Source organism: Labrus mixtus, chromosome 15 (genome assembly GCF_963584025.1).
Source record: "Labrus mixtus chromosome 15, fLabMix1.1, whole genome shotgun sequence".
NCBI lineage: Eukaryota > Metazoa > Chordata > Actinopteri > Labriformes > Labridae > Labrus > Labrus mixtus.
In genome coordinates, this window is record NC_083626.1 from 2,709,523 (window position 1) to 2,723,492 (window position 13,970).

Here is a 13,970-nt window from a genome sequence, read left to right on the forward strand (position 1 = left end):
GTACAGGAAGTGACTCCCAGAAAGCCGTCCCAGCTTTTTAGCGTCCAGCAGAGCTGTGTCTGATCTGTCCACGGACAGGCAGACTAGCGAAAAGTTAACCATTATAATAATATGTAATAATGAAACAGTTATTCTCTTAAATATTTAACTTAATACGCCGTAGTACGATATTGCCATTTTTATATTTAAGAACTAAAAAAATCTGCTAACACATTTTGCCTCTCGTGGTACGTAGAGGGCGACAAAGACGAGTAAATAGATTATTAAAAACAAAAGAACCTGTAGCACAAAACGAAAATATAACGCCTGTAGAGCTGCTGGTCCTCTGGTAGGGAGTAAGAGAATAAATCGGCTACTTACTGTACGGGTAAGACAATTCCGATCCTGTGTCTTAAGCAAACATGGAGCTGGTCGTCCGCCAATCAAAGAGTGGAGACGATCTCCTCGGCTTGAGTGGTCTACATGTTGTAGTTGTGGGGACCAAACAAGACACTGAACCCCAAATTACTTCAAAAGTCACTGCAATCAACGTCAATACCATTTAGATATTGTTGAGCAACCTTGCATTGCACCCTGGTTCCCTTAAGACTAGATATGCACTTTATGATTTCAACCAATTAAACGAACAATCCAATGGATGTGCCAGTATCTGTAGTTCCGATCAGCAGGTATTATTTTTCCATCAGTGGGTTTACAGATATGAACATGCAAATGATGGGTTAACAATAGACGATCTGTGGTGTCCATCCTGACAACTGAAAACATACCCTACAGCTGGTGTTCTGTTCAACTGCGTGGCTGTTTAGACTGTAAAGCTATCTGTTCACAAATAATAAACATAGTGCAAATGAATACACAGAAAAGCCAGGCTGGATTAATTTTGGATAAGAAATTGTTTATTTGACTTTAACATAATTACAAGGAAACCAAACAGTCTGCAATATCGAAGCTTTAGTGGCAACCCCTTTAGTGAATCACACACTCAACACAGAAGTTCATCTCAAACTGCTTTTTATTACATCTTAAATAACAGTACATTTTAATATAGTTTCTATCTTGCATCCAGCTTTCGGTTGTACACTGACTGACTTGAAAATTAAATACAAAAAGTGAAAAGGGAACAGTTGGGGTGCAGAGCTCTACAGTTAATTAATGGAGAGGGTGAAAAAGAAAGGGAATTTAAATTTTTTTAATTACATTTTTATGTTTTGCTGACTCCAGGCCTAATGCACAATTACAGCACATTTTTGTACAGTTGCAGAGAAAAAAAAGTTGAAAAAAAAAAATAATAACACTACAGCTAAAGAAAAAGCGCCTCTGTTTACAAGGAGAGAACAACAGAAAGTTCTGCCATTCAGATGCTGTAAGAAGTATATGTGTATATATATTTCAATTTTTTTATTAAAGGACAGAAAAAAACCTGTTATAAAATGTTTTACTTGCAAGTGGATTTTTTTTTTGCTACAGAAGGAATGACAATTTTTTTTGATCCATTTGAGATTGTGTTCGTTTCGGTGTCTGAATGTACATATGCATCTGTGTAAAATCTTTAACATTTAAGATATTCATTAATTTTTGGAATCCCTCCCTAGTATGGACCAAGAGACTGTTGATGATGTTGTAGGGTTTGCTTCTCAAGTGCATAGCTTTTGACATTCAAGTTGAATCATGTATGCACAGAGTAGCACCACCCCAACCCCCCCCACCCCCCCCCCCCAAAAAAAAGAAAAAAAAGAAAATATAAATACCATTGTATTGATATATCCAACAGGTAATTTTCTTAAAGAAAAACATCAAAGGAGTTAATTCCATATGCACCTTTTTAAGCAATTCTACAGCATGCGATTCTAAGTGATAACCCATCCATGGCAGACAACCAAAATCTTTTTTTTTTTCGTTTTTAACTTAAAAAGTTTCAATATCATTATTTTCAAACATTGATTTATACAACATGTCATTAACAGAGTAATAACTGCATTTCCATGCACGGAATGGGCACCTCTGTTAAAAACAGAAACGTGTCCAGATTGCAACTGGGCTAGAGTGGTGGTACTCCACAGCCGACCAAATCACATCAACGGTCCCACCCCTGGGCGACAAAATCTAGGGAAAACGATATTAAATTAATGAATATAAAGGGGGGCGGGGTAGATCAGGATCCAACGAGTATTTCTTCATTTCATTATTCTACACTGTTGTCAGACAAAAAGGTATAAGAATGGTTAAAATGGTTTGCTTTTTTGTCACGTTCTAAAAATGAGCATTCATTATGATAAACAGCATGTGCTTGGTTAGTTTACTTTTTTTCTTATTTCATTACTCTATATATGCAAAGTTTAATTTTTGTGCAAACAAAGATTTGTGGACTACACTGGAAAAGAAGAAACAGTAAAAGTATCTTGAGACTTAATATACCAAAGGGCCACAACTGGCCTGATACCTCCTTTTTGAAGCTCCGTTTTCTTGATTTATTCTCCAGTGGGATAAATCTCTATATAAAATGAGTTGATCTGAAGAACTTTTTGTTTAAAAAAAAAAAAAAAAAATCTCTTAAATGTGTGAAGACTAGGAAAAAAACAAAAAACAAAGCCTTGATCCTCATTTGAACATTTACTAACAATTCACTGATTTACGCCTCTTTAGCAAAAGATAATCACAGAAATCAATACAAGAAACAAAAATAAAAATGTCCAAACTTCTAAAAAGAATAAGATCACTGTCGAGTGATAACCTTCAGTCAGAACTTTGTATAATAAGGATGCAGGACACGTTTGCTTGATGGTGGGGTGTTTGTGTTTTCACTTTCTTCAATACCAGAGCGTGTTCATGGAGGAATGCACCATTTTCCCCTCTTTCCATTTTGTAACTAGTAAATCCCTCAAACTTTTTTTTCTTCATTTTTCTGTAGTTTTGTGAATGACAGACAATTGTGCTCTTCAAATGAGAAAGAAAGAGAGAATTTTTGCTCTTGAAAGTTTTTAAGGGGTGTTCGGAGTCAGTATCACGGGGTGTCTGTTTTTTTTTGTTTTTTTTTAAAGATTGGATATGCAATAAAATTGAACATTGTTAGGTTGGAATGATCTTCTGCTCAACTTGGGAGTCCAGATGCCATCTTGAAACAAAAAAAAAGAAAAGAAAAGATTTTATTATTGTCATCCAGCAAAATCAACATTGTGCAGATGTTTCAAATGTTGCACAGTCAGTCCCAAACCCCAGATGGCAGTAAATGCAAACAGTAAACGAGGATCCCTTAGCTGTTCATAAACCATGACCCTGACACTGTTGCACATCACAGGACTATTAGGTCATCATTTACCTTCTGACTCTAGTTCCAGATCTTGAGGAAGCTGTCCCAGGACCCTGTTGCCACTGCCATGCCATCGTCAGTTACACCCAAGCAGCTCACTCGATTATCGTGACCAGCCAGGACTCCTGCAGAGACACCACATGTTAAGACACAGCAACGGACTTAGAATGTCTGGATGGACATCAAATGCTTTGAGGGAGGAAAAACAATCCAGAAGAACACCTCTGTTAGCAGTTTCCTTTTTAGTTTAAATGTCATATGTGGGTCTTTTCAAAGTATTTCTATAACATGCCTTACATGTGAGTGATGTATTTAATTCCAAAGTAGTTAAAGAGGTGACACTGTACAAAACTTTAAGCAGGAGAGGAATGGCTTTCAACACATATAGTATTTCATCTAACACCCTAGCTTAGAACACCTTCAATCCACACCTTAAGCACAGAGGTATAAATGTGCAAGTAGAGTCGTATGTCATCACGAATCATCTGTCACAACAGTCCTCCTATTCTCAGATTGTCTTTCATCAGCTGTGTAGTGGGGCAACCATGTGTTTTACCTTGTTCCCCTCCTTCCTGGTACAGAAGCTATGATCATGAAATCTAGTTTCAGTCACTTCTCTCACACACACACACACACACACACACACACACACAGTACACAGGGAATGCAAACTATGTGGTGTGACAGATGAAAAAGAAGGGTGACCAAAAGCTAAAGGCCACAGAGCTATATGCTGCAGGGATAATATTAGGCAAATACTTCCCATTTCGAACGGAATGTTACCTTTGTGCATTCATCTTGTAGCCATGTTCAATTCAAATCGCTCAGACAAAGCATGAGGGCTACCCACTTGCTCTGCACAGGTCAAAAAAAGAGGCATAGCAGCCTTGTAGTAGAAACATTTGATATCTGTATGAGTCTGTCCACTGTCCTATCTAAATGAAGGTGAACACCCAACAATACATCTTAAAAAAGGGGAACCACAAAAGGGCCACAGGGTCTAATGCCAAATCTTATGATGGGATATTGGATTTACACCACAAGTCTCTGCAACGGCAGCCTGACAAGAGGATATTATCGTGAATTAGACCCTAATTTTGAGAGAGTCCCGTATCCATCAGCGTCTGAAGAAACGTTGTAATATCCACCATAGAGTACTGAAACAGGAGCACATTCCAATCCTTGCATTGAACCACAGCTTTTCAAAGGGAGGACGGCCTCTATCATGATACCATTGGACTTTGGATTTTTGCAACCAATCTCTTTGCAACAACAGTGAACAGCAGACTATCTGCTATAAAATGGGACCTCTCAAGAAGTAAGCATTCAGTCTCTCAAGTTCTGGTTGTGGATGAGTCACCTTTGTCCCTGCTTTGGGTGAGGTTGTTCCCGTGGAGAGGAGGCTGCCAAAGCCTCTAAACAGCAGTGGTTCTGCCAGGGCACACTCTTTAGAACAGGCAATATTATTTCCACTGAGGGAAAGTCATACAGCAGTTCAATAGGTCATGAGTCTGCTAGCATATCCCAACACTTTAGCAACAGCTAGATAAACAGATTTATTATAAGTAGAGTTTGTGTAGTAACCACAGCTGTATTTTCTGTCCGAAGCAGTCCATGCTGGCCTGTCAGAGCATGACAAAAATGCTCAAAAGATAAGAAAGTGGCCTCAGGTGTTTGATGTAACGTCTGCATTGTGTTGATGACTAGATCCCTGTTTGCTGAAAAGAACCCCCATTTGTATTCCACCTTGTAAAATAGACAACCTGTCTATAAGAAGGCCCTGGGTAATAGTTAGCTTCATGGGAGGTGAGCCTACCATGTAAGAAGGGGATCCTGTCAGCCCAATCATCCTAATGGCAGTTAAGATTGTGTTTGACATATTTGATGATGGGTAATGATCAAGGATGTTATATGCTCTGCCTTTGAATATTACCTAATAACCAGGAATCATTGTTCAAGTTTGTAAGGTAATTGTTTGACCCCTTGAAGGTCTAAAATACGTCAAGCCCCCAGCTCAGCCGTATCTTGTACCTATGTTCAAATATATCGTAAATGAGATTACTCGCATTTGACATGTTTCACTTGATACTCATTATATGAAAAAGGCATATTGATGATGACGCACGCATAACAATAAGTAAGACAACATGACAGCAGAAAAATATTGAAACAAAGACATCTGAAGCTTCAGTTTTGACATGAGTGTTGCACCTAAATCAGGAGGGACATACGGACAGTGGACCTCTCTCTCTTGGTCTCTCTCCGTCTCTTTCTCGCTCACTCTCTCTCTGTCTCTTTCGCTCTTGTGAACTTGGCAATTTATGAACCCATTTTTTAAAAAAAGGTCTTGAGATATACCTGGGCGGCCACCAAGGTGTCTTCTATGTGTACTGATTACTGAGAAGCACCGCACAGATTCTTAAAGTGGGAAGAACATATATGTGATGTATCGAAGAAGTAAGCAAAAAATCCTCACAGACTCATCTCATGTTCTCCACCCTGAAAACCAGCTCCTCCCCTCCAGCAGACGATGCAAGGATCCCTTAGGCAGGAACAACCTTTTTAAAAATTCCTTTGTCCCCTTATCTATTAAAGCCCTCAACACCACCTAAGCTTTAAGATGTGTGTGTTTGTTTTACTATGTAAATGGAATTTTACAGTGATGTAATTGGACATGCTGATAAATGAATGTTCTTTGAGTTTTGGTTACTGCATCAGATCACTGTAAAGTCAAAGGCAAATTATCCACTGGGACAAATATGGTAAATGGATTTGAGCTTATATAGCGCTACTCAAAGCGCTTTTACACCGCATGTCACACCTACCCATTCACACACTGATGGCAAAGGTTTCTACGTATTGTGACCATCAGAAGTAACTAATCCCATTCATACGAACTCCCACCTTAACTGCAGATTAGAAGGACAGATAAAAACGCAACTAGTAATATATGCTAAGCATCTAAAAATAGATTGACTTCATCAGATGTGTTTCAATTGTTTTCTGAACTATTACAATATAGAAAAGGAATCCAACATAGTTGAAGACAGAAAACACTCAAACACAAACTGCTTTGAGGTGGATTTTGGCCAGTGGGGCTGACAGGTCACTGAAAACAAGTCCTGACTGGTGTCTTGTAAGACTTTTGTTTGATGTGTATTGTTGGATGCGGACAACAGCATCAGAAAAACATATTTCTGTCTATGATTGTTTACCTGCACGATCAGCCTTCAAAGTATCCCAGACATTGCAGTTGAAATCGTCGTAGCCGGCCAGCAGTAGGCGGCCACTCTTGGAGAATGCTACGGAGGTGATGCCGCAGATAATGTTGTCATGTGAGTAAACCATCAGCTCCTGGTCAGCGCGCAGGTCAAATAGCCTGCAGGTAGCATCGTCTGAACCCGTGGCAAAGGCGTTGCCATTAGGGAAGAACTGCAACAGAGATAAAGGGAGATGTTTTAGTGTTGAAACTTGTGCACACATTCCTTTACATTAGAGAAGTGTTAAAATAAAAAAACAAAAAAAAGAATCTTGCTGCACAAAAAGCTTTGAAATAATAATTTTGTAATGTCTTTCTTTGTCATCTGTGCTGTGGAAATATCAGTCTACCACAAAAGCCTAAGTGTAAACGTGTCAGTTCTGCTCATATTCAGTTGTAAAATCCAGAGTGTTTCTCTAACTGGCTCAAAGTTTAAACCACGTTAGACCACAATTAAAGACTTATTGAAATGCTTAAATCATAGTGCAGGTATTGAAACTCAAGGCAAACTCTTTAATGCTAGACAGATACTTTTGTTTTGGTAATTCACTCTAGCTTAGGAAAAACATAGTATCACACTGCATCCTCCAAAAATGAAAATATAAATACTCATTCAAGGTGGCAACAAAGAAAATTCAAAGGTTGGAGGGCTGCTTTGATTGTACTTTAAGTGAGATTTAAGTTCATAGAAATGCAACAGAAGAGGAAAACTACATGATTCCCACGAATGACTACCATTTTCAGGTAACTTGGGACTTTACCAGAATGTGCTCTCAAGCATCAAAGACATGCAATGACGGACTCCAACTGGACATGTCATGAGTGACAGGAGACGTGCAAACCCTTGTCTTAAAGTGCGTAATGTAAAGAATGTATGTCAAAGAGTGTGTTTGTGTAGTCTTACACAGATAGCATTGATGTCTGACTCGTGACCAGTAAAGGTTTGTCGGCACATTCCTTCTCTGATGTCCCAGAGCTTCGCAGAGGCATCGCAGGCTCCAGACACAAACAGCCTGGTGTCTGGTGCCAGAGACAGACTCATGACATCGCCAGTGTGGCCAGCAAACGTAGTCGTCTGCTGACCGGTCTCAATGTCCCACAGAGCACTGCGGAGAGCAGAAAGAACCATGTCAATTTACAGCAGTAACATACAAACCGTATCTAAAGCACATCAGTGGCATTATTGGTAAGAGCAATTCAATAATGAAGCTGATCGTCACATGGTGTGATTGCTGGGGCTGCTTGAAGTTTATCTAAAGAGAGACTTGGCTTTCAACTGTAGCTCAGCAGTAATGGTAGACACAGAGGGTGGGAACAAATTGCCATATAATGCAAATATAAAAGTGCAGTGTTATTGATTCTAAACATAATTTTAATTGTGTGATTTATATGGTGTAACAAAGGTCTTGAACTAACTCTTCAGTGATTTTTTAGTATATGCAATCTGATGGTTATGTATTGAACTACATGTGTTGCAGTACCACAACTCACCAAGTGGTGTCTCCAGAGCTAGTGACAATCTGGTTGTCATCCAGGAAGCGACAGCAGGACAGGTAACCTGACGAGTAACAAACACAGTGACTTATAGAAATCATTTATGATGAACTGCATCTATCACAGAAATAGAAGATCTTCAAATCATCATCACACACTCAGAGACTCCTTCAGAGTAGCCTCCCTCACAAGCATCCTTCTTATACATTGACTCAGTTTGTGTGGACAGCCTTCTAGAGGCAGATTGAAAACTATGTTTCTTGACGATACATTTCAAAACACAGAGGGATATTAAGTAACCTGGTAATTATTTGACAAGCCTTGAAAGTGTTTTGAGTCTTTGTTGAATCTAAGTGACTTTTAAAAAGCCATGAGACACACAAGTGATTTTTCTGATGCAAACTATTGAAGGGGACGATAACATATGCAATTCTTTATTAAGAATAAGTTAATATTTTTTAGATTACTTATTAGTAATTAGTCATTTCTGTTGATCTGTGTCAAAAAAGCCAAAATTTAAAACCCACTAGATTTGATGTTTTAGGTTAAAAAAAAAAAAAAAAAGGACATTTCAAGCACTGTTACTTCTGCAACTTTATTCCAAGATTTTAGAGAACTGGAGCATGACTTCAAGCTCCTGTATGTGGAGTTCTAAGCTGGTTATGAAACAGACTGAAAGTAACCTACAAAAGAAAAAGAGATTACGAGCAATTAGACTGAATATTTCTAACATGGTTTTTTTTGTCTGAAACAGCTGCAGGGGGGTTAGTTGTTGGATAGGTGTTAGACAGCCCCTCCTGCCAAAAGATTCAAGATTCAGTTTGTCATGTTCTTTATGTATCTGTGTATGTAAAGATGAAATGTTGTTCTCCCTGCTCCCAGCAGTGTAAGACTAATCGTAATATGCATGTTAGACATTGATCAAATATTTTGTAAAAAAACACCACGTACACATATTGAGGACAAGATGAGCAAAGGGATAAATTGTAATTTACTGTCACCAGGGGTCACACAAATCAGAACTTAAAAGTTCCTTGCATGAGTTTTAATCAGAGAACTTGTTCGTTTTTTCCCCTGGGTGTGTTTACTTAAAGTGATCACATAGTTTCTTAATGGACAAAATGTAAAACTATTCTTACAGATACAAAACCGCAAGTGTTTCAAGCTCATCTGTTTTCATTTTAAGCTTCAATGTTAATCTAGGATCACATGCTTGTGGATGAACTTACCTGTGTGTCCGGCCAGCTCACGGCTAACGCGCACATTTCCCTCACGCGTCTTCAGGTTATAGATGGAGCAGATATTGTCGAGGCCTCCGCAAGCCACGTAGTTCCCAGAAGGAGCATATGCGCAGGTCATTACCCAGGAGGAGCGCAGCGGGATGGCATGGACCTGGAAGACAGTAAAACATTTTTTTAATAAATGACCGTTTTCAGTGAAAGATCGGGATCAAGGTAAAGCATGTGACAAAGGTTGTCTGCAATATTTACTTATCCTTGCAATGACACAATACCAACTATTAATAGCTTAACCTAAAGCTACTGTGAGAAACGTTTCTTATGAGAACTCTTTTCCTGCTGACTTCAAACAATCAGACATGCTGGGTCATCAGCGTGTTCATAGTCTTGTCTAACACCCGTCCTCTAAATAGTCACTCTTCTTCATACAGGTTTTGTCCGTTTCTGTAGGTCATAATGATGCATCAGTAATCATATCTGTCTGTTTTATAACCAGCTAAAAACTCCTTAAGGGAACCTTTTTTTTTTTTTTTCCCCTCAATATTTCAAAATGTTTTTAACTTAGCTGTAAGAAATGGAGGGTTTCAGAAAACTATTTATTTCATTGGAGAAGAACATTTAAAATTATTTTAAATGCTAAACCAAACATATTTTCAGTGTTTGGATTATCTGGAGACTTTCTTGAATACTTTGAAGTTTGTTGAAATCATTTCATGTTAAACCTTTGATCTGTACAAGTGTAAAAAAATATATGTTACACCCTGTGTCAATGCCAAGGTAAATTTAAGAATTTAAGAAACAAGCAGGGTGAGTACGGACTTTGAGCGGTAAACTATCACAGGCATGAACCCTTTAACCTTGGCTTTTGGAGGCAGTGAAAACATTCAGACTATGAGTCCACTTGATCGGGTATCATTATATTTTAAGGTTTACGTTTTTAAGTTGGCTACATGTTTTGTTATTGATCCTCTCCTAAGCACTGCGTGACTCTGCTTCCCTGTTTGTACTCTTGGAGGGTTCTTCACAAACCATGGCCCTTCTTACCCTGATCTACAGTTTGTATATTCTGAATAAAAAAAATAAACTCATACAACTCACTCATAAAAAATATTTAAGACTTTTCTTCATACTTCGAGATTTAAAATCATTGTTATTATGGTTCATTTTTTTATTTTTCTAATGCAGGAAAATGAAAAATCAAGAATAAGTCAAGGCCGATTAAAATAAAACTTGTACCTTGTTTGTGGTGTAGCTGTCCCAAATAATTAGTTTGCCGTCCTGGGAGGCACTCACCAAAAGCCTGGTGAAAAGGGAAAAAAGATAGGTCAAAATACAGAACTACTTTAAGTCTTACAACAGCATTATATTTTTTCCTACAGTGATCTACAACATTTTGGAAGGTAGATAAAATAGCTATAAATAGACACTGTTAGAATAGAATCATCTGTTAAACCCAGATTTTCCAAAACTGCACGTCATGCAAGAATTCGACTGAAAATAACACAAAGACAACATATCAAATGTTGAAACTGAAAAATGTATTTTTTTAAATAAATTACAAGCCCAGTAAGTATATAATGCCAAAAAAGTAGCTTTAGAGCTACTGTAGTTCTCATTAATCCTCAAAAACAGGAAATTGTGTCTGTACGTAAAGGTGTTCGGTGTACCCGATTTGAATGGATTTAACATGGAAGCCTTTTTCATCGGCTGGAATTCAAAACAAGAATTGCAAGCATTAGAAGGTATTGAAAGCAGGGCTAAAAGCTGTTGCTTTTCGTTCGCCTTTTGTTGCTTTTCACTTCAGCTGATTAAACTAAAGCCAAAGATAAAAACCTCCCAGTGGTCCTCTGCATCGAGCTCAAACAAACCTGATGTATGATGAACCAACAAAAATCAAGTTTTGTGTTGTTTTCAAAGTGATGTAGCGAAATGAAATAAATAAATACAATGAACATGGTTTCCTTTGTTCAGTCTTTTCATCCTTTTTCTGAGTAAGTGAGCACCTCAAAGTATTACTTCACCATCTCCCAGCTGATAAGAAAACACACACACTTGCACAGTAGGTGAATGTAGGATCCTATTTTAAACCAGTGTGGTATTATGCATTTTTAAATCACACTAGGCTTTGATTACTTGAGATGTATTAGTTCATTTTTGTAGCAGATCCTTCACATCTATACACAGATTCTCAGCACAGACCCTTCTGTCCCCATCTTATCTGCTGCAGTGTGCTCCTGTGTTCGAGTCAGGCCAGTAGTTAAGATTTGCTAAGTCCCAGCAGGCCTTTGTGTGTTCACTCCTGTTCCAGTTTCAATGTGCACTGGGGCCATCACTGTGGTTACTTATGTTGGATTAATCCAGACAGCAGACCCGAGCTGCACGGGGTACCTGGGGGCTGGATTTGCAAGATTTCCTATTAGAATAAGTGTGCTTACCTCGCTCACTCTGGAAGTTGTGTTTTGAGTGCACATAAAATACTGTTAGTTTTCTGCACGAGTCCATTCTAGGATTAGCACCGAATCACAGCATAGATTCTTTATAATGGACACACTTACAAGACATTATCCCTCACTTAATTGATCATTGAACATTATAGTGGCTGTGCAAAGTAAAGTGTTGCACCTAAACAATAACACATCCACAATAAATACAATTAAGAACACAACTGTACTCCAACCATGATAAAATATTGATGCAGTCTAAGTGCTTGGACATCGATACATGTTCTACTGCATTGGATCTGTACTAGTAGAATATGCATTCCTTTGTGCTTTCTTCTGATTCAATTGTTCTGAATTCTTAGATTTATAGAGACAACACATTTTGCAATCAGGACTTACCCACTCAATGGTAGATGAATAAAATGTCATCAAATCAGGAAGATGGATTTTAAATAAGTGACAACATTCATGTGGCACATCCCCTTATAGTGTTTGAACCTGGATAATTATGATTCTGTTTTGTGTTTGAAGAGAACAGTTTAGGTAAAGAAGACTTTCCCCTGTCTTTTTATTAGTCATATCAAAGTAACATCAAACCTAACTATTCACACCACATTCACACACTTATGGCAGATCCATGTGAAATGTCCCATTCCCAAAAATAATTCATCCATACATTCACACGTCGCTGACGCAGCAGCGGGAGCTTTTTGGGGTTAAGTGTCTTGTCCAAGGACACATCGAAATGTAGCTGCAGGAGCTGGGGATCGAACCCCCAACCTCTCCGGTTGAGAGACGACCGACTGAGCCATAAAAGTTGATTTCAAACATTACACCAACAAATCGCGCTGAAGTAAGAATTTACTGTTAAAAAAAACAACAACTGTGTTTCGCCCTCTTTAAATTACATTTCATAACATTGAGATAGCAAATTTCTATTACAGCCGATTTTAGTAGGGTGTTCTATAAAGAAATAGCTGTTTAATTTAGGGTGTTTTTTTAACAGTTCTGTGGATCTTTATAGATGTAATGTGTTTGGATTAAATCTTTTACTGGATTTAAATCGTGGGGACTCATTTTTGGTGGATTATTGTGATCAGGAGAGCTCAGTTACTCTTCAAACGGTAAGTTCAAAGACGTATTTGTTTGTCAGTGGTTTGATATGCACACACTGGGCTGTCAGAATGTGTGTCTGCTGCATTGGACTGGATCAATGAGTGCAAAAAAACAACAACAAAACTTTCGACTATAGGGGAAATATGAGGAATCAGGGTTCGACTATGTAAATCCTTAGTCAGGGAGAGGCCTAGTTTAATTATAATAAAGATTAACATTTGCATGGTATTGTGTCCCCAGAGTACGTTACCCTGAACATTTAGCTGGCTAACAAGTTTCTTTTTCAAACCTCTTGAAACTTATCCCAGACTGAAGGGTCTCCACAGAGATACAGTATTTCCAAACTTAGACCAGACTCTGGATCCAAAATATTCATGTGACCTTTCTAGGCGGCAGAGTTTTACTAGGTATATTACTGGGAGGATGATAAGGTCCCTCTGTTGACTGACGCACATTAGCACCACTGGGATTAACTGGTTGGTTGCAGAGGTGAGACATGTGTTCATCTCGAGGGAAAATGATTAAAGTAAAGTGAGGCGTGTTGCTTTATCCGCCTTGGCTATTAGTCTCAACACAACTCTAACAAGGCTCACTCTATTTTGAGTATTTTCTCTACCCACATACCCCACCCCCATTACACACAAACACAGCACAATCAGACACACAACACAGTCGACACACTGAAGGACTCACTTATTCTAAGTGCGTTTAGACCAAAAAATGCACAACCCATTGTTCATGTGCACACATTTCTTAGTCTCCAATCGTAAGAACAATGAATATATAGATCAGTGTTCAACAATTACAGACTGAATTAAAGATCACTTTAGAAAAAGACCTGCATTTTTACATTTACAGCATTAAGGCAAGATGATTGGCTGATGAGATGAAAATTTAGTTGACAGAAAGAACGTAAGTATTAGAAATTACCTCGAGTCAGTGCCCCAGTGCATGGCATAGATTTTAGCCAGATGCCCCCTCAGTGTCCGTCTAGTGCGCATCTGAATTCGGCCAACAGGGTCGATGTTAGCTGTGATCTAAACAAGGTTAACATTAAAGAAAAAGTCAGTTTCAGGCTGCTGGTTTCACAAGTTTCAGGTAGTGTTGCAAAGCAA

General features: G+C 38.4%; 1 protein-coding gene across 2 annotated transcripts in view; it reads right to left on the reverse strand.

Moving 5' to 3' along the window:
- Positions 1 to 994: 994 nt before the first annotated feature.
- The window catches only part of gnb1a (guanine nucleotide binding protein (G protein), beta polypeptide 1a), a 38,740-nt gene continuing 25,764 nt past the window's right edge, over positions 995 to 13,970 (reverse strand). For both annotated transcript variants that reach the window (XM_061058696.1, XM_061058697.1), the window contains exons 4-11: positions 13,786 to 13,892; positions 10,535 to 10,598; positions 9,290 to 9,452; positions 8,058 to 8,124; positions 7,471 to 7,672; positions 6,523 to 6,739; positions 3,317 to 3,432; positions 995 to 3,112 (exon numbers count right to left, since the gene is read on the reverse strand). In XM_061058696.1, the coding sequence (XP_060914679.1) occupies positions 3,326 to 3,432; positions 6,523 to 6,739; positions 7,471 to 7,672; positions 8,058 to 8,124; positions 9,290 to 9,452; positions 10,535 to 10,598; positions 13,786 to 13,892 (927 nt within the window). In that variant the 3' untranslated portion in view covers positions 995 to 3,112; positions 3,317 to 3,325. The remainder of the gene's footprint in view (positions 3,113 to 3,316; positions 3,433 to 6,522; positions 6,740 to 7,470; positions 7,673 to 8,057; positions 8,125 to 9,289; positions 9,453 to 10,534; positions 10,599 to 13,785; positions 13,893 to 13,970) is intronic.